Below are 27,737 nucleotides of genomic sequence, written 5' to 3' on the forward strand. Positions count from 1 at the left end.
TCACTGTGGTCAGCTGTCTCTTTACGTCCCCTGAGAACAGAGTACACATTTCTGCTATGCATCTTTACTTATTCTGTCCTCCCTTTTGCAGAATGCTACCCCTCTCTCCCCATCTTCCCAAATTATACCCAACCATATCATACCAATCTTCTAAGGTACAATTGTGGCTTTATGCCCTTCCTTAGGTCTTATCTAAATACCTAAACTAAAACTGATGCATGTTCTTTTTTTTTTTTAGAGACAGGATCCCCCTATGTTACCCAGGCTGGTCTTGAACTCCTGAGTTCGAGTGGTCCACCTACCTCAACTTCCTCCCAAAATGCTGGGCTTACAGGCATGAGTCACCAAGCCCAACCTGATGCATGTTCCTGAAACTTCTCATTCGTTTATGTAAGTCATCCACCCCACTCATCCTTGATACTTAACAGGCTTGCCTAGTACTGATATGTATGTCCCTAGTATAAGTTTCTTCAAGAGCTAAAACTGTCTTATTTTTCATTTGTGTTTCCCAGTCTAAAAGAACACAGAGCACAGAAAATACTAAAAACACAGACTGCATTAAGCTGTATAAATGACTGCGACCCTTCTGATCTTGAGATTCTCTTCTACAATACAAATGGCAAAAGTATCTTAGAAGGAAGATACTTCTATTTCTTCTCCCATCATTGATTTTTCCTTACTTAACATTCTGAGGGAGGGCCCTTACTTAACATTCCCATTTACACTTCTCCACCGCCATTTCTGTCTCCAGAGCTTGTCTCCCCACCCCACTCCCACTTTTTCTACCCTTTCTACATGATTTTCACATGTTCTTCTGTCTTTCCCCATCCCCATAATTTTGGTTCGTCTGTATGCACTTATTTTTCTTGTTCTGACAATTCTCATTTGTCTTTGCACGTAGGAGTATATTTTCTCACTCACTTAAAATTTATTTTAGTGACTGTTTGGTTTCATTCATAATGTTGAGCATGGCTTTGTTTCTTTCCCTCATTCTTTTCCTACACATTTGCCTCTACAAATTTCACCTGCTGTTTCTTCAGTCAGTCCTGGCATGAGCTAGATATGGACATGAACACCTCTTTAATTTCTTACTCACCAGCATAAGTGCTTTTGTATACGTCACTTTCCTTGGACTCCGGTGGGGCCCCAACCTGAGGCTCTTCTTCTTGTTTAATCCAAGACAGAATATCTGATGTTGAAATACCAGGCTCTAATTTATGGGAGGGAAAAAAAAATGGCCTTCATGAACTTGAATAAGAAGGTGAGATAATCATGTTGGTTTGTCAAATACTGTATTTCGCTCAAATATTTTTCTTTTTTTTTTTTTTGAGACAGAGTCTGGCTCTGTCGCCCAGGCTGGAGTGCAGTGGTGCAATCTCCTCTCACTGCAAGCTCTGCCTCCCAGGTTTATGCCATTCTCCTGCCTCCGCTTCCTGAGTAGCTGGGACTACAGGTGCCCACCACCACGCCCGGCTAAGTTTTTTTTCTTTTTTTTTTTTAGTAGAGACGGGGTTTCACTGTGTTAGCCAGGATAGTCTCGATCTCCTGACCTCATGATCCACCCACTTTGGCCTCCCAAAGTGCTGGAATTACAGGCTTGAGCCACCGCGCCCGGCCCCAAATATTTATTTCCAAATAACTATAACAATAACACATAACCAGCCTTTTAAAAAATGCATACAGGCTGGGTGTGGTAGCTCACGCATATAATCCCAGAACTTTGGGAGGCCGAGGCAAGTGGATCATCTGAGGTCAAGAGTTCAAGACCAGCTGGCCAACATGGCAAAACTCTGTCTCTACTAAAAATACAAAAAATTAGTCAGGCGTGGTGACAGGCGCTGGTAATCCCAGCTACTCAGGAGGCTGAGACAGAAAAATCGCTTGAACCTAGGAGGCAGCGGTTGCAGTGAGCCAAGATCGCACCATTGCACTCCAGCCTGGGCAACAAGAGCAAAAAAACTCTATCTCAAAACAAACAAACAAACAAACAAAAAACCAAATCAATTTCCGGAATTACAAAGTTAGGTCAGTACAGACACAGAATCCAACTCCTTAGAAACACTCTTTTCAGATTCCCAATTCTGGGCTCTTTCTAAGAGATATGTTACCTTTGTCTATTAAATGATACAAGTCATTGCTTCCTAAATGCTGGGAGGGGGAAGAATATAGTATTGGCAAGTCCTTCAGGTCTTGGGGGTTCTTTCTGAAAGAAAAAGTGCACAGCCTATAGAGGCTTTGCACACAACATGCCTCATCTGATCAGTACCAAAACAGCCGTGCTAGCTATTACAACCTAGGCCTATATTGCCTTTTTTTTTTTTTTTTTTTTTTTGGGACTAAATGGACAAGCTGTCAAGCTGACAAGAGAGCTTGTCACGCTCCAGAGAGTACCCTGAAGCTCTCCATGGTTATTTCTCAAACACAGCCTTGTGAGCAGAATATGGTTAAATTCACAGCAAATTAACAGAACTCACTACTTTAACCCCAATGTCTTTTAAATCAGTTAGATGCCACTGAAAACTAAAGGTGTTCTCAAAGCAGAAATAAGAGGCTGGGATAAGACTACAGCCCAAAAGACCATCAGGTTATGGGGAGAGATTTGGAAAATAGATTTTAGCACATGCAACAGCTGCCTTCCAACCTAAAAGCAAAGCTGAAGTGTATTAAACATAGTCTAATCTTATCTTCGTTCTCTTCCAGATGTAATACACATACAAACCTATAAGGGAAAAGGCAGAGGGGGAAAGACTGGATATAAGGAAGAAGACCTCTTAACCGATATCCAGAGGATTAACTTTCCATTCAAAACATCTAACTTTTGTTTGTTTGTTTCTGAGACAGGGTCTCACTCTGTCACCCAGGCTGGACTACAGCGGCGTGATCTCGGCTTACTGCAACCTCTGCCTCCCAGGGTCAAGCGATTATCCCACCTCAGTCTCCCTAGTAGCTGGGACCACAGCTAATTTTTTGTATTTTTGGTAAAGATGGGGTCTCACTCTGTTCCCCAGGCTGTTCTTGAACTCCTGAGCTCAGGTGACCCACCTGCCTCAACCTCCCAAAGTGCTGAGTTTATAGGCATGACCCACCATGCCTAGCCAAAAAACCTGACTTTTAAAACACTTACCTGCTTGTTTTTAAAAATTTTGTGAATGGGCTGGGTGCAGTGGCTCATGCCTGTAATCCCAGCACTTTGGGAGGCTGAGGTGGGCGGGTCATGAGGTCAGGAGTTCGAGACCACCCTGACCCAACATGGTAAAACCCCGTCTCTACTAAAAGTACAAAAATCAGCTGGCTGCAGTGGTGGGCGCCTATAATCCCAGCTACTTAGGAGGCTGAGGCAGGAGAATCACTTGAACCCCAGAGGTGGAGGTTGCAGTGAGCTAAGATGGCATCACTGCACTCTAGCCTGGGCAACAGAGCGAGACTCCATCTTAAAAAAAAAAAAAAAAAAATTCTGAATGATTAGTTAGTGCTCTAAAAACTACCAAATGTTTGGGAGGCCGAGACGGGCAGATCACGAGGTCAGGAGACCGAGACCATCCTGGCGAACACGGTGAAACCCCGCCTCTACTAAAAAATACAAAAAACTAGCCAGGCAAGGTGGCAGGTGCCTGTAGTCCCAGCTACTCGGGAGGCTGAGGCAGGAGAATGGTGTAAACCCGGGAGGTGGAGCTTGCAGTGAGCTGAGATCTGGCCACTGCACTCCAGCCTGGGCAACAGAGCGAGACTCCCTCTCAAATAAATACATACATACATATATACATACATACATACATACATACATACATAAATAAATCTGGCCAGGCATGGTGGCTCACGCCTGTAATGCCAGCACTTTGGGAGTCCGAGGTGGGCAGATCACAAGGTCAGGAGATTGAGACCATGGTGAAACCCTGTCTCTACTGAAAAAATACAAAAAATTAGCCGGGCATGGTGGCGGGCACCTGTATTCCCAGCAGATTGCGCCACTGCACTCCAGCCTGGGCGACAGTGAGACTCCATCTCTAACAACAACAACAAAAATATATATATATACACACACACACACACACACACAAATTAGCTAGGTGTGGTGGTGCATGCCTGTAATCTGAGCTACTTGGGAGGCTGAGGCAGGAGAATCGCTTGAACCCAGGAGGCAGAGGTTGCAGTGAGTCAAGATCACGCCACTGCACTCCAGTCTTGGCGACAGAGCAAGACTCTGTCTCAAAAAAAAAAAAAAAAAAAAAGAAAAAGAAAAAAATAACTGTATGGGACAGCAGGTGGGTTGTAAGAGAAGTTCATGTAACAGAGATGCCTGGAGGATGAACTGTGTGCTTCTATCCAACAAAGAAAAAAAAAAGTGTATGAGAATTTTCTGACAGCAAAGGTGAGGCATGAGAGAAACAATACAACTGGACTTTGGTTGGCAGTCTTTCCCACACAATATTAAGCAGCTGCCAACCAAAAAGTTAGGAAGAGTTCATGATAGCCAGCTTTCCAGACCTGAGAAAATCCATGTTGCCCAGGTGGATGTCATCAGTGTCTACTGATTCCATGCATCTTGGAGGGACCATGCAGACTCCTAGTCCCTTCAGCACTTATGAAGGGCCACGCTTACATTTGCTCAAGCCACTTTAGTCCAGATGAGCATGACTGCCTCCTTCATCATGCAAGGACATGTTTATTTTACTAAACAGCTAGGTGTCAGTACTTCTGTCAGGGAATGCAACTAGTACCTGTTAGATGTGTAGTACTGATAAGTGAAGATACTGGACAAGGTGACCTCTAAGCTCCCTTTTATATTTAAATGCCTGATGACACATTCAAAATCTAGTTGCTTTAGCAATGAATGGCTCTAGAAGCCCCTAAGCCCTGTTTAGTTCTGAGCCACCATCTCTGACCAGGAAAGGGAGACGAGAAGTAGGAATCTCTTCACCCACTTACCTTCACTGGGGTCTGCGGGAATCTCACTTTCCTCTGGCCCTGCCTGGTCCTCTGTATTATGTTCCCCTTCTGGTTGAATCTGAGATAAGACATCAGGTTGATTTATAGCATAATCTAGGAGAGGAAAAAGGAAGAGAGGGTATGACAAAAAGATAAATGAGGAAGACAACTAATTGCCATCAAGGCTGAGCTGAAGCTTTGTGGTCATAGTCCCAGGCAATTTCTTTTAGACTTCATATCACTTCTTCCCATCTATCCACCTTCAACTATGGATATCTATTCAGGAAAGCAGGCAGTGGAGATGTAATGTGTGGGGAAAGCACATGTGCTAAGTTAGCACTGCTTTCAGAGTGACAGTGTGCCTCAAGGGGGAGAAGTCAAGCTCCTTTCAAAGTGAAGGATACCCATGGAAACCACCAGCTGTCACACCCATAACCCTGAACTTCATTCTCTGCCCTAAAATTTGGTAAAAGGAGAGATTATGATTCCTATTTAGCAAGAATGAAATGGTCATCTTTTGGCTTGAAACCAGAATTCGAAGTGTGTGAAGACAGAGTGAGAATGAGGTCACTGGAGGAAAAGGGACTGTTTTGAGCCCTCTTGGAGCTGCTGTCACTTCATTCAAAAGGTGTCAACTCAGCCTCACCCATGGAGATGAGAGACTCATAGTTGCCTTTCATGATATTCTTGTAAAGTTCCTTTTGCCATTCTTCTAATTTTTCCCACTCTGGAGTGGAAAAGTAGATGGAGACATCATCAAATGCCACAGGCACCTAAAATTACAATCACATGGGTTAGTTCCTCCCATTATAATTCAGTCATTCAATAAATCTCTTTCCCCCAATTAGTTCCTTTTATTTTATTTTATATTTTCAAAGGGTGGTCAATAAATATTCTAAATATCTCTGAAACAGTTTCTTTTAATGCTTCACTTGTCATTAGTAAATCCTAAAATCCCAGTACTCATGCAATACAGCATGAGTACCTTAAATAAAGCTGGGACCTTTTCTTGAGGCACATTCCAGTATTCTGGTAAGCAGTAATAAAATATCTAAATACCATGTATGTTAAAACTTCAGGCTTTATTGAGTCTTTGATTTCACGCCTTTTAAAATGCCTTTTCTCTAAGAACATCACTCTCCAGGAGATCCAAAATTCCTCTATTTGTTTTCTTTGTGTTGTTTCTATTACCTCCAGTCTTTTGCCAAGTACAGAGTTCCCTTTGATGCTGTTCATCCTGCACATGAGGAGGAAAGGATAATACCATGGCTGATGACTGAGAGCAAACAGGATTGACTTTGGAGGCATGTTAGGAACCAAAATTAAACTTCAAAATTCATTATGTCTTCTGTGTGTATCCTTTAGTCTTTTCTGAAGCTTTGCATATTCTTCAAATGGAACATTTTGTCTATTTAAAACTCAATTTTGTTTCCATTTCTTCTCTACCTGCCTCCCAGATTTACACCTTGTCCTGCCATCTCTTCAATTATTTTCAGGGGAAGATTTCCTCTTTTTCTGGGCAACTGCAGCTCACTGCAATTTCTCTTTAGCTTGACTACACATTTCTCTGAGATGCTTTTCTTCTAACTGCTGTGTCTGTTCTTTTTCCAATGTCTTTTTGACTTCTAGTTAGACTTTTTCAGCTTGATTTCTTATATTTCAGCATTCCTGTTTTAATGTTTCCATCGTTTCCTTCAGCATTTGGTTTGAACTCTGAAAGTGAGGTAGCTTGGATCTGAAAACTACTGATTTACTATTCCAGGTCAAAATTTTCATTTTTTTCTTCCTCTGCATTTTTTTTTTTTTTTTTAAGAGACAGAGTGTCACTGTACACCCAGGCTGGAGTGCAGTGGCGCGATCTCATCTCACTGCAACCTCTGCCTCCCGGGTTCGGGTTCAAGCAATTCTCCTGCCTCAGCCTCTCAAGTAGCTGGGATTACAGGCGCCTGCCACCACACACCGCTAATTCTTGTATTTTTAGTAGAGATGGAGTTTCACCATGTTGGTCAGGCTGGTCTCGAGCTCCTGACCCGTGATCCACCGCACCCGGCCTCCCACAGTTTCTTTTCACACTGATGCTTTTCAGATTGCTTCCAGACATCGTGCTCCACTTTCATTTTCTATCTGCTAACTTGTTCTCAAATTCTTCTAGCTTTTCTTCCTGTAATACCACAAATCTTTTACAACCTTCTTCCTTGGCATCTGGTGCCTTACATATTAACACATGATCTTTTTTTACTGAGGGCACTTTGTGGTGTTCTTTTTTTTTTTTTTTTTTTTTTTTTTTTTTGAGGCGGAGTCTCGCTGTGTCGCCCAGGCTGGGGTGCAGTGGCGCGATCTCGGCTCACTGCAAGCTCTGCCTCCTGGGTTCACGCCATTCTCCTGCCTCAGCCTCCGAGTAGATGGGACTACAGGCACCCGCCACCACGCCCGGCTAGTTTTTTGTATTTTTAGTAGAGACGGGGTTTCACCATGTTAGCCACGGATGGTCTCGATCTCCTGACCTCGTGATCCACCCGCCTCGGCCTCCCAAAGTGCTGGGATTACAGGCTTGAGCCACCGCGCCCGCCCACTTTGTGGTGTTCAATAGCTGGTCTGAGAATTTCATTGTCTAACTGTAAACCATCCAGTTCACTTTGAATCTTTTTCCTTTCCCTTTCTAGCTGACTCTTGTTGCCTCTAGTTTCATGGCTGTTATTTCTAGTATGTTTGAAAGTTTCGTTTTTTGACTTTAGTGGTCAGTGTATTTCTTTCTTTAAGACTGAGTCTTGCTTGGTCACCCAGGCTGGAATGCAGTGACGCTATCTCAGCTTACTACAACCTCTGTCTCCTGGATTCAAGCAATCCTCCTGCCTCAGTCTCCCGAGTAGCTGGGATTACAGGTCCACACCACCACGCCTGGCTAATTTTTGTATTTTTAGTAGACACGGGGTTTCACCATGTTGGTCAGGCTGGTCTTGAATTCCTGACCTCAAATGATTCACCTTGCAGGGCGTGGTAGCTCACGCCTGTAATCCCAGCACTTTGGGAGGTCGAGGCGGGCAGATCACGAGGTCAGGAGATTTAGACCATCCTGGCTAACACGGTGAAACACCGTCTCTACTAAAAATACAAAAAATTAGCCAGGCGTGGTGGCAGGCGCCTGTAGTCCCAGCGACTCAGGAGGCTGAGGCAGGAGAATGGTGTGAACCTGGGAGGCGGAGCTTGCAGTGAGCTGAGACTGCGCCACTGCACTCCAGCCTAGGCAACAGAACAAGACTCCATCTCAAAAAAAAAAACCAAAAAACAAAACAAAACAAAAACCAAAAATTCACCTACTTCAGCCTTCCAAACTGCTGGGATTACAGGCGTGAGCCACTGCCACCATGCCCAGCCTGGTCAGGGTATTTCTTTCTTGTTCAGTTTTATGTAATCTTTAATGATTAAAAAGGTATTTTGGCCAGGCGTGGTGGCTCCTAGCACTTTGGAAGGCCAAGGCAGGTGGATCACCTGAGGTCAGGAGTTTGAGACCAGTCTAGCCAACATGGCGAAACCCCGTCTCTACTAAAAATACAAATATTAGCTGGGCGTGGCCATGTGCAGTGGCTCACACCTGTAACCCCAGCACTTTGGGAGGCCGAGGCAGGTGGATCACCTGAGGTTGGGAGTTCAAGACCAGCCTGACCAACATGGAGAAACCCCGTCTCTACTAAAAATACAAAATTAGCTGGCGGTATGGTGGCACATGCCTGTAATCCCAGCTACTCGGGAGGCTGAAGCAGGAGAACTGATTGAACCCAGAAGGTGGAGGGTGCAGTGAGCCAAGATCACACCATTGCACTCCAGCCTGGGCAACAAGAACGAAACTCTGTTTTAAAAAAAAAAAATTAGCTGGGCATGATGGTGCATGCCTGTAATGCCAGCTACTCAGGAGGCTGAGGCAGGAGAATCGCTTAAACCTGGGAGGCGGAGGTTGCAGTGAGCTGAGATCACCCCACTGCATTCCAGCCTGGGCGACAGGAGCAAAACTCCATCTTAAAAACAAACAAACAAAAAAACCAGGTATTTTGTTCATTGTTTGATTGTGGCTCTTTTTCCGAGCATTTAACTTATAGTTTAGGTGACGTTTTTGGCCTCCTGGGACCTGACTGTAACCGCATCTCAGCCAACTGCCACACCTGTGTTCTTAGGACATTTTCTAACTGAGCACCAGAATTCTCTTTTTCAGCCCCTAAATCTGCTACTTTAGCTTCTGTGTGTGTGTGTGTGTGTGTGTGTGTGTGTGTATATATATATATATATATATAGTAGCGCCTGTAGTCCCATCTACTTGAGAGGCTGAGGCAGGAGAATGGCGTGAACCTGGGAGGCAGAGCTTGCGGTGAGCCGAGATCGCGCTACTGCACTCCAGCCTGGGCGATGAAGCGAGACTCCATCCCAAAAAAAAAAAAAAAATTAGCCAGCTGTGGTATTGCACACCTGTAGTCCCAGCCACTTGGAAGGCTGAGGCAAGAGGCTCACTTGAGCCTTAAGGCTGCAGTTAGCCAAGATAGCACCACTACACTCCAGCTTGGGCAAAAGCAAGACCCTGTCTTGAAGAGAATATAAATAAATAAAAATAAAAATAAATCTCTAATTCAAATTTTAGGGTTTTTTTCTAAACTACATGCAAATTCTTCTTCCTAGTGTTTCAGATTCTGATTGAAGAAATTTATGTTTATAGCAAAGCTTTCATCTCTATACTTTTCCACTTCTTCATCCCAATTGCAAAAACACTGGAGTTTCTAATTCTTGTTTTATTTGGGCTTTTAACAATTCCCCTTTTTTTTTTTGAGTTAATACCTGAAGCTTCATTTCTTCGAAGTCCTTAGCTTTTCTACTAATTCCCCTCTTAGTTCTTCAAGCAGGTGCTGAAGTTTTTCCTGGTATATTTGCTTTTCATTTAATAGGTGCTTGAGTAGTTTTGGCATCTTTATGTACTCATCCTGCCACCTTGTATGCCTGTATGTTAGGCATTCAGAATCTGTTAACTAGTTGTTTTTGTGTTTTGTTTTGTTTTTAAGACAGGGTCTCACTCTGTCACCCAAATTGGGGTGCAGTGATGTGATCATGGCTCCCTATAGCCTCGACCTCCTGAGCTCAGGTGATCCTTCCATTTCAGCTTCCCAAGTAGCTGGGACGACAGGCACACGCCACTATGGCAAGTCAATCTTTGGAAACAATTTTTGTGGGCATAGGTCTGGCTATGCTGCCTGGACTGGTATCCTACACCTGGCCTCAAGCAATCCTCTGAGCTCAGCCTCCCAAAGCCCTGGAATTACAGGCTTGAGTCACCACACCTGGCCTAAAAACTAGTTTTTACCTTTCCTCAGTTAATATTTTTTGGAAGTCAGGTTGTCAGCCCACTGTCTCTAGTAGGAAAAAAAAAGTTGGGAAAAGATACTGGTGGCAAGGAGCCAGAGCAAAGAGGAGAAGGGAGAGACAGGGTGAGGAGGTGGTGGTGGGACAGGGAGGAGGCAGGGCAAAGAGGAGAAGACACAGTGCCAAAGGGGCGCTGGGGAAATCTGAGGAATCCTGGGAAAGCTCCAAGGGTGAAGAGGGCAGTGTTGGAGAAAGCCCCCCTCCTGACAGGCTTGCTTGGGGTGCGGAGCAGACACCATCTCAGCCAGCAGCCCACCCCCACTCCAGCCCCCTCAGTCTAAAAATCTTTACTATTTACTAAGTGTTTTCTGACTGCAAAAAACTATATGGGGTACTGAAAGGATACAGGAAAAATAAGACACAGACCAATCTCTAGGAGTTCACAATGTTTTCAAGAAGAAAGGTGATAATCTAAAGCTATGAGCTTCAGGAGGGTGGAGGACATTACTTCTAAACAGTTACTCAGAGTTAGATACAAACACAAAGTGTACTTAATTCACACGAGAAATCATTCTGAGTATCCACTACATACAAGGTTTTCCCTAAGCACTGAGATAATTAAAATATGGTTTCTGCCCCAAAGGGGAATTTGACTATCTGCAAATGAATGATATGGACAAGACATGGGGCTGGCATGACTCTAAAAGAGATGTGACTTTGGCTAGTCCTAATGGGGATGGAGAAAACATTCAAGTGAGGGAAACTGAAGAGTGCATTCAGAGGAGGACTGTGAATTCTGCCTCGTTGGGGTTAAGAGTGCATGTAGGGGCCGGGCGCGGTGGCTCAAGCCTGTAATCCCAGCACTTTGGGAGGCCGAGGCGGGCGGATCACAAGGTCAGGAGATCGAGACCACAGTGAAACCCCGTCTCTACTAAAAATACAAAAAATTAGCCGGGCGCGGTGGCGGGCGCCTGTAGTCCCAGCTACTCAGGAGGCTGAGGCAGGAGAATGGCGGGAACCCGGGAGGCGGAGCTTGCAGTGAGCCGAGATCGCGCCACTGCACTCCAGCCTGGGCAACAGCGTGAGACTCCGTCTCAAAAAAAAAAAAAAAAAAAAAAAAAAAAGAGTGCATGTAGGGAATGACCATATGCAGAAGAGAATCCCACTTCCTAGTATAGACTGGTCTAAAGCTAGGCACTTATCCCTAGGCAAAAACTGGAAAGTTATTCTGTGAAGAAATCCCAGAGTTTTCTAGGAAAATTAAGGTACTCGGCCAGGTGCAATGGCTCATGCCTGTAATCCTAGCACTTTGGGAAGCCAAGGCAGGTGGATCACCTGAGGTCAGGAGTTCAAGACCAGCCTGGTCAACATGGTGAAACCCTGTCTCTACTGAAAATACAAAAATTAAAAAAGCAAAACAAACCAAAAAAAACCCACAATGAGGCCAGGCGCAGGGGCTCACACTGTAATCCCAGCACTTGGGAGGCCAAGGCAGGCTAATCACTTGAGGTCAGGAGTTCGAGACCAGCCTGGTCAACATGGTGAAAGCCTGTCTCTAATAAAAATACAAAAAAAAAAAAAAAAAAATTAGCTGGGCGTGGTGGCACACACCTATAATCCCAGGTACTTGGGAGGCTCAGGCACAAGAAATGCTTGAACCTAGGAGGCAGATATTACACTGAGCTGAGATTGTGCCAATGCACCCCAGCCTGGGTGACAGAGCAAGACTCTGTTAAAAAAAACAACAACAACCCACAATTAGGTATTATCTCACCCCACTTAGAATGGTCAATTATCTAAAAGACAAAGAATAATGAATGCTGGTGAAGATGCACAGAAAGGGGAACTCTGATACACCATTGGTGGGAATGTAAATTATTACAGCCGTTATGTAAAACAGTATGGAGATTCAAAAAACTAAAAACAGAATTACCCTAGGTTCCAACAGTCCCACTGCTGGGTATATATCCAAAGGAAGGGAAATCAGTAACTGATGAGATATTTGCACTTCGATGTTTATAGCAGCACTATTCACAACAGCCAGGCGATGGAATCATCCTAAGTGCCCATCAATGGATGGACTTGAAAAAGGTGATATATATATATATATATATGTATATACACACACACACACACACACACACACACACACACACACAATGGTATACTATGAAGCCATAATAAAAAATGAAATCCTGTCATTCGCAGCAACATGGATGAATCTGGAAGACATTATGTTAAATGAAATAAGCCTGGCACAGAAAGTTAAACACCATGGCCAGGAACAGCGGCTCACGCCTGCAGTCCCAGCACTTTGGGAGGCCAAGGTGGGCAGACCGCTTGAGCCCAGAAGTTAGAGACCAGTCGGGGCAAAAGCTGATCTCAGTAGGAGAGAGTAGAATGGTGGTTACTAGAGGCTGGGAAGGGTAGTGGGTGGAGGAGATAGGAAAAGGTCAGTTAACAGACAAAAAAGTACAGCTAGATTAAAGGAGTAAGTTCTAGTGTTATATAGTATTGTACGGTTACTATAGTTAACAATAACTTATAGCTAAAAGAGAGGATTTTTGTTTTTTCTTAGATGGAGTCTCACTGTCGCCCAGGCTAGAGTGTGGGGGCGCAATCTCGGCTCACTGCAAGTTCCGCCTCCCAGGTTTACTCCATTCTCCTGCCTCAGCCTCCCAAGTAGCTGGGACTACAGGTGCCCACCACCACACCCAGCTAATTTTTTGTATTTTTAGTAGAGACCCCCGTGTCAGCCAGGATGGTCTCGATCTCCTGACCTCATGATCCACCCGCCTTGGCCTCCCAAAGTGCTGGGATTACAGGCGTGAGCCACCGCGCCCGGTCTAGAAGAGATTTTTTGGTGTTCCAAACACAAAGAAATGATAAATGCTTCAGGTGATGGATATGCTAATTACCCTCATTTTATCATTACAGTTTATACAAATGTATCAAAGTATCACACTGGCTGGGCCTGGTGGCTCACACCTGTAGTCCCAGAACTTTGGGTGGCTGAGGCAGGCGGATCATCTGAGGTCAGGAGTTCGAGACCAGCCTGACCAACATGGTGAAACCCTGTCTCTACTGAAAATACAAAATTAGCTGGGCATGGTGGCACATTCCTCTAATCTAAGTGCTGGGATTACCGGTGTGAGCCACCACGCCCGGCCGTGAATACTAAATTTAAATTATCCCAAGAACTTCTGGAGGAGCTCCAGATACACAAATAAAATGTACTATGGAGAAGGTTCTCTATGAGAAATGTCTCTAATATCCTTCCCAGGTACTTCCTCATCCTCCACCACACTTCACAGAAAAATCTGAAAGAGTTGTTGATCATCTTTCCATTTTCTCTCTTCCCATTCACTCTTCAAAACCTGCTCCATTCAGTCTTCTATCCTACCAGTCCACACAAGCAATTATTGTAAAAGCCACCAGTGACATCTACGTAGACAAATCATACTCACTGTCCTCATCTTTCTAAACCTCCCAGTAACATAGTTAACACAAATGACAACTCTCTACTTGGCATGCTTTTTATTCTCCTTGGCCCCGTGACACCACATACTTTCCTGTTTGTTTTTTCCTCTACCTCATCAGCCTTTCCTTCTTTTTTATTTTTATTTTTATTTTTTGGGGGGGACGGACTCTTGCTCTGTTGCCCAGGCTGCAGTGCAATGGCATGATCTCAGCTCACTGCAACCTCCGCCTCCTGGGTTCAAGCAATTCTCCTGCCTCAGCCTCCCTAGTAGGTGGGACTACAGGCGCCTGCCACCACGCCTGGCTAATTTTTTTGTATTTTTAGTAGAGACAGGGTTTCACCATATTGGCTGGGCTGGTCTCGAACTCCTGACCTCATGATCCGCCCACCTGAGCCTCCCAAAGTACTGGGATTACAGGCATGAGCCATGGTGCTGGCCCAGCCTTTCCTTCTTAATCTTCTCTGCTGGCTCCTCCTACCCCAGGAGCGTGGTCCTGGACTTTTTTTTTTTTTTTGAGACAGAGTCTCGCTGGAGTGCAGTGGCACGATCTCTGCTCACTGCCACCTCTGCCTCCCGGGTTCAAGCAATTCTCCTGCCTCAGCCTCCCGAGTAGTTGTGACTACAGGCGAGCACCACCACGCCCAGCTAATTTTTGTACTTTTAGTAGAGATGGGGTTTCACCATGTTGGCCAGAATGGTCTTGATCTCTTGACCTTGTGATCCACCTGCCTTGGCCTCCCAAAGTGCTGGTATTACAGGCGTGAGCCACCACGCCCGGCTGGTCCCGGACTTTCTCAGTCTACTAAACGTCTCTCCTGAAAGTATCACAGGCATTTCAAACCTAACATTGTCAAAGGTGAACTCCTAATTTCCTCCCACCTCCAAGGCCACACTTCCCCAAGTTATTCCTCTCAAGGAAACGCCAACACCATCTACTCAGTTCTTCAAGCCAAAAGCCTGAGTCAGTAAACCTGACGTGGTTAAGAGCATCTGCTCTGGAACCAACCTAGTTAAAACACAACTTTGTTATTTATATTAAGTAACTATGTGATCTCAGGCAAGTTGGGTTATTATGAGACTCATATGCCTTAAAATAAGTAGAACACTTAGAATAGTAAATTCTAACTAAATTATCACAGAGTAAATTTATAATTATTGTTCTTTTTTTTTTGAAATGGAGTTTCACTCTTGTTGCCCAGGCTGGAGTTCAGTGGCACAATCTCGGCTCACTGCAACCTCCACCTCCTGGGTTCAAGCAATTCTCCTGCCTTAGCCTCCCAAATAGCTGGGATTACGGGCATGTACCACCACGCCCAGCTAATTTTTTTTGAATATTTAGTAGAGATTTATCCATGTTGGTCAGGCTGGTCTCAAACTCCTCACCTCAGATGATCCACCTGCCTCAGCCTCCCAAAGTGCTGGGATTATAGGCATGAGCCACCACAACTGGTCTAAAATTACTGTTCCTAACGCCTTATTTCCTAATTCCCACCAGTACCTCTTTTTTTGTTTGTTTGTTTTTTGAGATGAAGTCTCACACTGTCACCGGGGCTGGAGTGCAGTGGCGCGATCTCGGCTCACTGCAACCTCTCCGTCCCAAGTTCAAGTGATTCTCCTGCCTCAGCCTCCCAAGTAGCTGGGATTACAGGTGCCCACCACCACGTCCATCTAATTTTTTTTGTATTTTTAGTAGAGACGGGGTTTCACCACGTTGGCCAGGCTGGTCTCAAACTCCTGACCTCATGATCTGCCCACCTTGGCCTCCCAAAGTGGTGTGATTACAGTCGTGGGCCACTGCACCTGGCCTTCCCATCAATAACTCTTATTGTCAGTTCTACCACCAAACATCCTGTATCTGTCCACTTCTCTCCATCTCTGCAACTGCTACCCTCATCCAAGCCACCTACATCCCTCCTTGCCTTAGTATTTCCTCCCTCCCTTCTTCAGTTCTTGCCTCCACGATTCATTCTCTACAAAGCAGCCAAAGGGATTCTTTCAAATTATAAAACCAAATATAATTCCTCTGCTTCAAACCCTCCAATTTCTCCTCATTACACCTTAGTTAAAAATCCAAATTCCTTTCCTTGGTCTTAAACACCCTACACATCCCTAGCCATTTATTAGAATCATCTATGGAGGTTTTTAAAAAAAATTATTCATGCTTAGGCTCCATCCTGGACCTATTAGGTCAGAATCTGGATGTGATGCTCATCAAAATTTTAAAAGCCTACCAGGTGATTCTTCTTCTTTTTTTTTTTTTTGGAGACAGAGTCTCACTCTGTTGCCCAGGCTGGAGTGCAGTGGCACAATCTTGGCTCACTGCAACCTCCGTCTCTCAGGTTCAAGCGATTCTCCTGCCTCAGCTTCCTGAGTAGCCGGGATTACAGAAACCTGCCACCACACCTACCTAATTTTTGTATTTTCAGCAGAGACAGGTTTCACCACGTTGGCCAGGCTGGTCTCAATCTCTTGACCTCGTGATCTGCCCACCTCAACCTCCCAAAGTACTGGGATTACAGGCATGAGCCACCACACCTGGCCCCAGGTGATTCTTACCTACAGCCAGGGCTGAAAAACACCACCCTAAATGATCTGACCCCTGCCCCTTTCTCCAGTCATGCTCTTGCTCATTCATCCATACCAACTCACTGGCATCTTTCCTTTGCCTCAGGGTTCCAAATCTGTTTGTGCCTTAGGGACTTTGCATAGCTATTCTTTCTGCCTGGAAAGCTCTTTCTCAGATCTTCTCACAGTTGAATCCTTCCTCACCTTTAAGAATCAGCTTAAATATTAGCTCCTTTATGAGAGCTTCTCTGACACCCAATTGAAAATATGAAAATAGATCACCAGATGGCACTTTGTTTTATTTTTATCAAAGCATCTAAATGTGTATGTGGGTTTACATTATTTTTCTTTCCTCAAAAAAATCTAAGCTCCAGAGGAGCTTAAGTAAATTGTTTGCTGCTATGCCCTCAGGATGTAGATAGCAAATAGTAAGCATTCAAAAAATATTTGCTAACTGAGTGCGGTGAAACACGCCTATAGTCTCAGTTGAGGTATGAGGATGGCTTGAGTCCAGGGGTTTGAGGTTGTGGTGAGCTATGATCACGTCACTGCACTCCAGACTGGGCAACAGAGCGAGATTCCATCTCAAAAAACAAACAAACAAAAAAACACAAATTTTTGTTGAATGAATGAAACAGTAAATAAATAGGCTTGCATGCAAACCAGCTTCCTCAGGGCTATCTCCTGTAGCTTACTTTTATTTATTTATTTATTTTTTTGGAGACAGGGTCTTGCTCTGTCACCCAGGCTGCAGTGCAGTAGTATGATTTTTGCTCACTGCAACCTCTGCCTCCCAGGTTCAAGCAATTCTCCTGCCTCAGCCTCCTGAGTAGCTGGGATTACAGATGCACGCCACCACGCCAGACTAATTTTTGTATTTTTAGTAGAGACAGGGTTTCACCATGTTGGCCAGGCTGATCTCAAACTGCTGACCTCGTGATCCACCTGCCTTGGCCTCCCAAAGTGCTGGGATTACAGGTGTGAGCCACCGCATCCAGCCAATTTTTATTTATTTTTTAATTTTTAGAAACAGGGCCACCCAGACCTCCTGGGTTCAAGCAATTCTCCTGTTTCAGCCTCCTGACTGGGATTACAGGTGCCCGCCACTATGCCCAGATAACTTTTCTTTTCTTGTTTTTTGAGACGGAGGCTTGCTCTGTCGCCCAGGCTGGAGTGCAGTGGCCGGATCTCAGCTCACTGCAAGGTCCGCCTCCCAGGTTCACGCCATTCTCCTGCCTAAGCCTCCCGAGTAGCTGGGACTACAGGCGCCCGCCACCTCGCCTGGCTAGTTTTTTGTATTTTTTAGTAGAGACGGGGTTTCACCGTGTTAGCCAGGATGGTCTCGATCTCCTGACCTAGTGATCTGTCCGTCTCGGCCTCCCAAAGTGCTGGGATTACAGGAGTGAGCCACCGCACCTGGCCTCTTTTTTTTTTTTTTTTTTTTGAGATGCAGGCTTGCTCTTGTCGCCCAGACTGGAGTGCAATGGCACGATCTAGGCTCACTACAATCTCCACCTCCCGGGTTCAAGCAATTCTCCTGCCTCAGCCTCCCAAGTAGCTGGCATTACAGGCACCCGCCACCATGCCCAGCTACTTTTTTTATTTTTAGTAGAGATGGGGTTTCGCCTTATTGGCCATGTTGGCCAGGCCAGTCTTAAACCCCTGACCTCGTGATCTGCCTTCCTCGGCCTCCCAAAGTGCTGGGTTTACAGGTGTGAGCCACCATGCCTGGCCAATTTTTGTATTGTAAGTAGAGATGGGGTTTCACTGTGTTGGCCAGGCTGGTCTCAAACTCCTGACCTCAGCAGATCCACCTGCCTCAGCCTACCAAAGTGCTGGTATTACAGGCGTGAGCCACCTCGCCAGGCTTTTTTTTTTTTTTTTTTTTGGAGAAGGTTTTGCTCTTGTTGCCTAGGCTGGCATGCAATGGCGTGATCTTAGCTCACTGCAACCTCCAACTCCCGGGTTCAAGCTATTCTCCAGCCTCAGCCTCCCGAGTGGCTGGGATTACAGGCGTGCACCACCACACCTGGCTAATTTTTGTATTTTTAGTAGAGACAGGGTTTCCTCACATTGGCCAGGCTGGTCTCGAACTCCTGACCTCAGGTATCTGCCCACCTTAGCCTCCCAAAATGCTGGGATGAGCCACCGTGCCCAGCCTCAAATTGACTGATTTCAATGAATATTTATGTAGTCTCCTCCCCAAGATTCTGGCACACAAGTTAACGAAGAAAGAAGCGGTTCATAGGCAATGGGTAGGATAAACCAAAAGAGAAAAAAAATCCATCTACCAGATAGCCAACTTTGGTCCGGAAAGAGGTTTCCAATCTGAATCTTGGCACTCTAAATGGGTACTAAATTAAATATAAAATGTTTCCCAAATAGACAAACATGAAACACTTTCATGATTCTTTCAGCCTGAGACATTTGAAGAAACTTTAAAAGGAAATAAAAATATCTAAGTAACTGAATTACCAAGACTACTACTAGTATAAGTTTTAGTGGTACCACTTTACATCTGGAAATGAAGGTATTACCTTTGGGATATCTCCCTTAATACCTGGAGGGAGCCGCAGGATCCAGAAGTTCCTGTTGCGCAGCAGGTTCTCCAAGTTCTCCAGCCGCCTCTGCAGCAGCCCGTACTCCTGCAGCAGGGTCCCCAGCACGGCCCACTTGCCCTCCAACTGGTTCCCAAGCTCGGTAACTGTCTTTTCACAGCTGGCTAGTTTCTTCTCTGCTGTCCCTGTCCGACCTTCTAGGTGTAGGAGTCGCCGGCTGTGGACCTCCACCTTCCTCTCTATAGCCTGCACGGCGGCCACCACCGTCCACAGAGAGATAGCTGCTGTCTGCAGGTGTGCCTCATTTGCTGCTGGGGGTGTAGGAAGAGGAAGGGGCTGCAGGGATGTAAGGCACTCGGAGTCCCATTCAGATGTCTGCATGCAGTGGAAAGATGGAACAAGACACTGAGCATTAGAAGGAACCCTAACTCCAAACTAAAATCAGATAAGGACTGCTTAACTGTCCAGCAGAGATTAATTTGAATATAGTTTTAGTACTGTCTCATCTTTCTGAAGCTCACTGGCAACAACAGCCAAGAGACCTGATGTGGTGGTTCTGGGATAGATTGGGTAAGACAGTGAATTAATGAAATTGGCTCTTGAACTAGTCTGGTATATTTCCTCCAATATAAGGCCCAGCTTAGGTTGCTGCAGCATCCTCTGTCTCTGGAAAAGGCAAATGTGTACAGGGATCCTTTCCAGGCCTCACTGAACCTAGTGCCCTCTGATAAATCCATTATAGACTTATGCTCTAGACCTGTCAATCACCCTGTTTACAAACTACAACCACACCATTCAGTAATGGCTGAATAAGCTAAGAATCTTGAATCTGAAGAAAACATGAGAGCTGTTTTCAAATAATGAGGGTTACAAAACAGAAGGCAGAATAGACTTATTTCATCTTACACTATGTTACTCCAGAGGGCAGAACTAAAACCAACATAACGAAATTTTCAGACAGGCAAACTTTGGCCTACAATAAATACATTTTTTGTTTCTTTTTAGAGACAAGGTCTTGGGGGTCTCATTATGTTGCCCAGGCTGGCTCACTCAAGCAACCCTCCTGCCTCAACCTCCCAAGTAGCTGGGGCTACAGGTGTGTGCCTTTGTGACCCACTAATAATTATTGAACTATTCAAAAAAAGAAATTCTGGCTGGCGTGGTGGCTCATGCCTGTAATCCTAGCACTTTGGGAGGCCGAGGTGGGCAGATCACCTGAGTTTGGGAGTGCGAGACCAGCCTGGCGAACATGGTGAAACCCCATCTTTACTAAAAATACAAAAATTAGCCAGGTGATGGTGCAAGTCTGTAACACCAGCTACTCGGGGGGCCCAGGTAGGAGAATCACTTTAACCTGAGAACTGGAGGTTGCAGTGAGCCAAGATTATGCCACTGCACTACAGCATGGGCAACAGAGGGAGACTCTGTCTCTTAAAATAAAAAAAAAAAGAGGCCAGGTGTGGTGGGTGGCTCACACCTGTAATCCCAGTACTTTGAGAGGCTGATCACCTGAGGTCGGGAGTTCAAGACCCACCTGACTAACATGGAGAAATCCTGTCTCTACTAAAAATACAAAATTAGCCAGCCATGTTGGCGCATGCCTGTAATCCTAGCTACACGGGAGGCTGAGGCAGGAGAATCGCTTGAACCCAGGAGGCAGAGGTTTCGGTGAGCTGAGATCGCACCATTTCATTCCAGCCTGGGCAACAACAGCAAAACTCAAAAAAAAAAAAAAAAAAAAAAAAAGAAATCTAGGCCGGGCGCAGTGGCTCATGTCTGTAATCGCAGCACTTTGGGAGGCCGAGGCAGGTGGATCAGAAGGTCAGGAGATCAAGACCATCCTGGCTAACATGGTGAAACCCTGTCTCTACTAAAACTACAAAAAATTAGCCAGGCATGGTGGCAGCCGCCTGTAGTCCGAGCTACTTGGGAGGCTGAGGCAGCAGAACGGCGTGAACCCAGGAGGTGGAGCTTGCAGTGAGTGACATCGCACCAGTCTGGGTGACAGAGAGAGATTCCGTCTCACCAAAAAAAAAAAAAAAAAAAAAAAGTCTTTAAGGGAAATCACATTATTTATTTATTATTTATTTATTTACTTCTTGAGACAGAGTCTCACACTGTCACTCAGGCTGGAGTGCAGTGGTGCCATCTCAGCTCACTGCAACCTCTGCTGCCCGGGTTCAAGGGATTCTCCTGCCTAAGCCTCCCAAGTAGCTGGAATTACAGGAGGGTGCCACCAGGCCCAGCTAATTTTTTGTATTTTCAGCAGAGACGGGGTTTCACTGTGTTCGCCAGGATGGTCTTGATCTCCTGACCCCGTGATCCACCCTCCTCGGCCTCCCAAAGTGCTGGGATTATGGGCGTGAGCCACCGCGTCGGGCCACGTTATTTTATATGATTTTAAAGTCTAAGATGGATAGTTTAAATGTTATCCACTTATCGCTTGAACCCAGGAGGTGGAGGTTACAGTTAGCCAAGACTGTGCCACTGTACTCCAGCCTACACGACAGAATGAGACTCAGTCTCAAAAATAAAAAAAATAAAAAAAATTTTTGTTGAATGAGTGAATAAATAAACAGGCTAGCATGCAAACCAGCTGCCTCAGAGTGTCTTCTATAGCTCAATTTTATTTTATTATTTTTTATTTTTAGAGACAGGGTCACCCAGGTTGGAGTACAGTGGCATGACAGTAGCTCATTGCATCCTATAACTCCTGGGTTATTGATCTTTCCAAGAAAATAAAAGGCTGCTCCGAAATAATTTGCTTTGAAACAAAGAGTAGTATAAAAGGAAAAAATTTCCACAACAAATAAGTTGGACTAGGATGACGTATACAAAGCCTTCTAACTCTATGAAACTGATAAGCCACTCTCTTCATCTTTCCAGCCATCTTTCCAGCTTGCCCATTACCTTATTCTCATTTCACCTAGTTCTTTGACCATTCCATTTGCTCCTAGTTTATCTGCCTATTCCTGGCTTTGTTTTTTTCTCTAGTTGATCATGTCAGTCACTTCCAAACCCCCTTCTCTCATGTCTTTCTGCCTCACCTGCTCAGCTAACCTCTAGCCTTGAATCAGTCCAATCATTCTTTCTCCCATTCCTGTAAGCAGATTAGTAAGCACGCCTAGAGGAAACCACCAGGTAAACTGCTGTCACCACACACCAATGGTTTCTAAGCTTTGTGGGGACCTCAACATTGACTCGTGCCCTCCATGCTGCTTGTCCCATTCCATAAAGTGGCTACTATAAAGCCTCAGCACAGTCCTTCAGCTTTTAGTACAGTTGTCCTCAAACTAACATGAATAAGAATCACCTGGAGGGGCCGGCTGGGCATGGTGGCTCACGCCTGTAATCCCAGCACTTTGGGAGGCCAATGCAGGTGGATCACCTGAGGTCAGGAGTTTGAGATGAGCCTGACCAGCATGGTGAAACCCCATCTCTACTTAAAAACACAAAAATTAGCTGGGTGTGGTGGCAAGCGATGTAATTCCAGCTACTCGGGAGGCTGAGGCTAGAGAATCACTTGAACCCGGGAGGCGGAAGTTGCAGTGAGCTGAGATTGTGCCACTGTACTCCAGCCTGGGACAGAGTGAGACAGTGTGGGCGGGGTGGGGGGGCCTGGGGAGAATCACCTGGAGATATTGTCAAAGCACAGATTTTGATTCAGTAGGTCTGTGAGGAAAACTGAGATTCTGTTGGGTTTTGTTTTCGTTTTTTTGGGATGGGGTCTCACTGTCACCCAGGCTGGAGTGCAGTGGTGCAACCTCAGCTCACTGCAACCTCCATCTCATGGGCTCAAGCGATTCTCCCACCTCAGCCTCCCGTGTAGCTGGAACCACAGGCACACACCACCATGCCCCGCTAATTTTTGTATTTTTGGTAGAGACAGGGTTTCACCATGTTGCCTAGGCTGGTTCAAACTCCTCAGCTCAAGTGATTCGCCTGCCTCAGCCTCCCAAAGCGCTGGATTACAGGCATGGGCCACGGTACATGGCCTGAGATTCTGTATTTTTTTTTTTTTTTTTTTTTTTTTGAGACGGAGTCTCGCGCTGTCGCTCAGGCTGGAGTGCAGTGGCCGGATCTCAGCTCACTGCAAGCTCCGCCTCCCGGGTTTGCGCCATTCTCCTGCCTCAGCCTCCCGAGTAGCTGGGACTACAGGCGCCCGCCACCTCGCCCGGCTAGTTTTTTGTATTTTTTAGTAGAGACGGGGTTTCACTGCGTTAGCCAGGATGGTCTTGATCTCCTGACCTCGTGATCCGCCCGTCTCGGCCTCCCAAAGTGCTGGGATTACAGGCTTGAGCCACCGAGCCCGGCCGAGATTCTGTATTTTTAACAAACTCCCAGGTAATGCTGACACTGAGTAGTAGTCTGCTGCAGTCCCCCACTCTCAGAAGATGACATGTCCTCTTACTTTGAGACAAAAATTAATCAGACCTAAATTCATTCAACTCTCTTTATACTCCTCGCTTCAAACTTATCAGTAACTGAATCTAAGTTTTCTTCTTTACTTAGTAAGGAAGTTGCATCCTATTTAAATCTTAACTCTCCACATTAGCTTCACTTATGCCAACCCCTTTCACTTTTTTGGGGAGGTTGTTCCTTTCTTAGTGTCAATCTGTCTCCTGATTCTTCTCCATAAGGTAGACTGGCACTGTTCAATACAGTAGCCACTACCCACATGTGGCCACTGAGCACCTGAAATGTGGTTAGTTAAATTGAGATGTGCTATAAGTATAAAATACACGAGATTTTGAAGACTTAGTATGAAAAAAATATTTGTTTGTTTGCTTGAGACAGGGTTTCGCTTTGTTGCCAGGTTGGAGGGCAGTGGCAGGATCACAGCTCACTGCAGCCTCCACCTCCCTGGCTCAAACACCTCCCACCTAAGCCTCCTGGGTAGCTGGGAGTACAGGTGCATGCCACCACGCCTGGCTAATTAAAAAAAAAAAAAACCAACTTTTTTTTTTTGTTTTGTAGAGATGGAGTCTCCCTGTGTTGCCCAGGCTGGTCAACTCCTGGGCTGAAGCCATCTTCCCACAACTGCCTCCTGAAGTGCTGGGGATAACAGGCTTGAGTCACCACACCCGGCCATTAATGTTTTAAATTGATTACATGAGGCCGGGCGCGGTGTCTCACGCCTGTAATCACAGTACTTTGGGAGGCCAAGGCGGGCGGATCACAAAGTCAGGAGATTGAGACCATCCTGGCAAACACGGTGAAACCCCATCTCTACTAAAAATACAAAAGGAGCCGGGCGTGGTGGCACGCACCTGTAGTTCCAGCTACAGGAGGCTAAGGCAGGAGAATCGCCTGAACTGGGAAGGCAGAGGTTGCAGTGAGCCGAGATGGCGCCACTGCACTCCAGCCTGGGCGACAGAGTGAGACTCCACCTCAAAAAAATAAAAAAGTAAATTGATTACATGTTGAAATAATATTTTGCATATATTGAGTTAAATAAATATATCATTAAAATTAATTTCATCTATTTATCCTTTTTTTTTTTTTTTTTTTTTTTTTGAGACGGAGTCTTGCTCTGTCGCCCAGGCTGGAGTGCAGTGGCCGGATCTCAGCTCACTGCAAGCTCCGCCTCCCGGGTTCACGCCATTCTCCTGCCTCAGCCTCCCGAGTAGCTGGGACTACAGGCGCCCGCCACCTCGCCCGGCTAGTTTTTTGTATTTTTTAGTAGAGACGGGGTTTCACCGTGTTAGCCAGGATGGTCTCGATCTTCTGACCTCGTGATCCGCCCGTCTCGGCCTCCCAAAGTGCTGGGATTACAGGCTTGAGCCACCGCGCCCGGTCTATCCTTATTTTTTTTCAAAAAAATTTTTTTATTTTAGAAACACGGTGTGGACTGCCTCGAACTACTGGCCTCAAGTGATTCTTCCGCCTCAACCCCCAGCCTACCTGGGACTACAGGCGCGCACAACACAGCGCCTGGCTTTTTACTTTTTAAAAGTGACGCCTAGAGAATTTAAGCAGGGGTGTCCAATCTTTTGGCTTCCCTGGGCCACATTGGAAGAACTGTCTTGGGTCACACATAAAATATTGATGATGATAGCTGATGAGCTTTAAAAAAAAAAAAAGAAAAAGAAAAAGGTCCGTGCATAAATCTCATAATGTTCTAAGAAAGTTTACGAATTTGTGTTGGGCCGCATTTAAAGTAGTCCTAGTCCGCACGCGGCCTGGGGGCTGCGGGTTGGACAAGTTTGATTTAGAGTTTTGTATGTGGCTTCCCTTATATTTCTATCAGCCAGGGCTGGCACAGAGGCAGGATCATCTCTACCATCCCACCTATACACACACACACAAAAAAGGTTGGAAAAAAGAAAAACAGGTCCAAGAGTGGAGGTAGCACTTCCCTCTGCTCTATCCCCCACCCACCGCTGCTCTTCCTCCTTTTCCCAGTCACCCCTCAAGTGCCAGTGTGGCTCCTGACCCAGTACAATGGCTATCCTAGAGGTGACCAAAGGCCTCTTGGGGGGCAAATGCGATCAGTGCTTTCCCCGCGGCCTGACCGTCCCCTTCTCATTCTACGGGGCTGCGTGCAGGCGCGGCCAGGTCTCCTCGGTCGCCCTGGCAACTGGCCGCTGCCGGCCCCCGCAGGCCTTGGCAAACACCCGCGAATGAACCGCCACGCACGCAAGGCCGGCCACTCCAGCCTCCGGGTCCGCACCATTCATTCGGCAGATATTTCGAGAGGGCCTCCCCCGTGTCCCGTGTCCGGTGCCGGGCGCCACGCAGCGCGGCGGGAAGGCGCCTCCGCACACTAAATGCCTCCCGCGCCACCGCTCAGATTGCCGATGACGACCGCTCCCGTGGCCGCGAGAATGGCTGACGGCTCCCCAGCCCAACTCCGCTGCCAGCGTCTGGCGGGTAGGAGTGGGGCTGACACGCAGCGGGCAACCCCTCGGCTTCAACCCAACTGCAGGGCCCCGGGTCTCACAGCTGCCTGCGAGTTCCCCTCAGACCCGCGCCCCAGCCTGGTGTCCCCGGGTGGGCGGTTTCACACCCACCCGCTAAGTCCCTTCACGCGAGGCTGCAGCCGCCAAGCCCGGGCGACGTGGCCCGTGGGACCTGAGAACGGCGCCTGTGCCTGCCAGCTCCCTACCCTCCCGCCTTCCTCCCTCGGGGTCTGGGTCTCGGGGGCTCACAACACTCGCGCGCGGCCTCTCTTACCGGGGCCGGGGCCGCCTCAGCCATGGCCCTGCGATGTCTGGCCCGGGCCTCGGAAGTCTCCGCCGCCGCCACTGCCGCCGCGCTCGGCCCCACGCAGGCCTGGCCGCCGGGTTCTCTCCACAGGCGGCGCCGACCCGGCCCTGCCTTCCCCGCACGGACGGGACTCACGCGGCCGTCGGGGCTCGGGACGCGCAGGAACGCGGCGGAGACGCGGGGCGGCAGGCGGCGGGTCAAGCTGCGGTCTCGAGACAGGCTCCGCCGCACTCCTCCCGCAGCGGCCCCTCAGCTGGCGCTTTGTGGGCAGCGAGTGCACCGGGAACCGCGCGGGCCTAGACGCGCCGCAGGCTCGCGCTGCCCGCCAGCCGCGGCCAGCGCGCCCCCTGCCGGCCCCCGCGGCCAGCGCCGCCCGCGTCACCTCCACCCCCCCTCCTCCGGCTTGTGGGCTTCGGTGTGGGGAGGATTGTTATTTGGGGCCCACGAGTGTTCCGCTTTCTCATATTCCCACGAGAAGGTTCAGCTGACCGCAGTTTAGGACCCAGCCGCAAAGCCGGGTTCATTCTGGGGAGTGATTTTCTTCACCGAGGCTCGATACGCAGGCGCCCTGTGCAGGGAACGGCTTCTGCTGAAGTGCAGCGGTATTTAAAACAGCGGAAATGTGCAGGGTGAGAGTAAGGGGGACAGGGCTGAAGGGAGCCTGTGGGTGGAATGAGTGACGGGGAGGCACAATTTTGGGATGAAGAAGATATAGATCATTTGCGGAAATTACAAACGTGGTTGCCGAGGTGAGGCGGTTCACGTCCCATGCGGCCCGTGTTGGGATCAAATAATATTCCAAGGTTTCTTTCACATCTCGGATTATTGACTCTCCGGGGCCTGTCTGGAAATGGGATTCTTAATTTTTGTTTATGTATTTATTTAGAGAAGGAGTCTCACTCTGTCGCCCAGGCTGGAGTGCAGTGGCGGGATCTCGGCTCACTGCAACTGCCTTCCGGGTTCAAGTGATTCTCCTGCCTTTGCCTCCCAAGTAGCTGGGATTACAGGCACGTACCACCATGCCTAGCTAATTTTTTTTTTTTTTTTTTTTTTTTTTTTTTTTTTTTTATTTTTAGTGGAGACGGGGTTTCACCATGCTGGCCAGGCTGGTCTGGAGCTCCTGACGTCAAATGATCCACCCGCCTTGGCCTCCCAAAGTGCTGGGATTTCAAGCGTGAGCCATAGCGCCCGGCCTTATTTATTGATTTATTTATTTAGAGACAGTCTCCCTCTCTCGTCCAGGCTGGAGTGCATGTGGCACAAACAAGGCTCACTGCAGCCTTAAACTCCTCGGCTCAAACGATCCTTCCCCTCACCCTTCCCGAGCAGGTTGGACTACAGGCGCAGCTACCAAGCCCGGCTAATGTTTAATTTATTTGTATTTATTTATTTATTTATTTATTTATTTATTTTTCTGTAGAGACAGGGTCTCGCTATGTTGCCCAAGCTGGAGGAAGTGGAATTCCTGAGAGCAGCAGAAATCGAGCTTGGGGTTACGGTTTGCTGCGTCTGAGCTAAAGGACCTGCGAGAACAGGCCGGGCGTGGTGGCTCACGCCTGTAATTCCAGCACTTTGGGAGGTCGAGGCGGGCAGATCACCTGAGTTCCAGACCAGCCTGGCCAACATGGTGAAACCCCGTCTCTACTAAAAAATACAA

At 46.9% G+C, this 27,737-nt stretch overlaps 2 protein-coding genes across 6 annotated transcripts in view; one reads left to right on the forward strand and one right to left on the reverse strand.

Moving 5' to 3' along the window:
* The window catches only part of LOC105474854 (zinc finger protein 398), a 34,184-nt gene extending 7,831 nt beyond the window's left edge, over positions 1 to 26,353 (reverse strand). The window contains exons 1-5 of one of the 4 annotated variants that reach the window (XM_011729676.2): positions 26,048 to 26,353; positions 18,851 to 19,246; positions 5,573 to 5,699; positions 4,927 to 5,040; positions 1,097 to 1,210 (exon numbers count right to left, since the gene is read on the reverse strand). In XM_011729676.2, coding sequence (XP_011727978.1) covers positions 1,097 to 1,210; positions 4,927 to 5,040; positions 5,573 to 5,699; positions 18,851 to 19,246; positions 26,048 to 26,071 — 775 coding nt within the window. In that variant the 5' untranslated portion in view covers positions 26,072 to 26,353. Of the gene's footprint in view, positions 1 to 1,096; positions 1,211 to 4,926; positions 5,041 to 5,572; positions 5,700 to 18,850; positions 19,247 to 25,544; positions 25,681 to 26,047 lie in introns of those variants that run through there. The other 3 variants (XM_011729677.2, XM_024790668.2, XM_071094290.1) reach the window with 3 other exon arrangements.
* Positions 25,625 to 27,737, forward strand: part of LOC105474855 (zinc finger protein 425) — a 44,644-nt gene continuing 42,531 nt past the window's right edge. The window contains exon 1 of one of the 2 annotated variants that reach the window (XM_024790667.2): positions 25,625 to 25,744. Coding sequence is in view for 1 of the 2 variants with exons in the window: in XM_024790666.2 (XP_024646434.2) it covers positions 26,701 to 26,709 (9 nt within the window). In the remaining variant the exon portion in view is untranslated. Of the gene's footprint in view, positions 25,745 to 26,489; positions 26,710 to 27,737 lie in introns of those variants that run through there. The other variant, XM_024790666.2, reaches the window with a different exon arrangement.

This window comes from Macaca nemestrina, chromosome 4 (assembly GCF_043159975.1).
Source record: "Macaca nemestrina isolate mMacNem1 chromosome 4, mMacNem.hap1, whole genome shotgun sequence".
Lineage (NCBI taxonomy): Eukaryota > Metazoa > Chordata > Mammalia > Primates > Cercopithecidae > Macaca > Macaca nemestrina.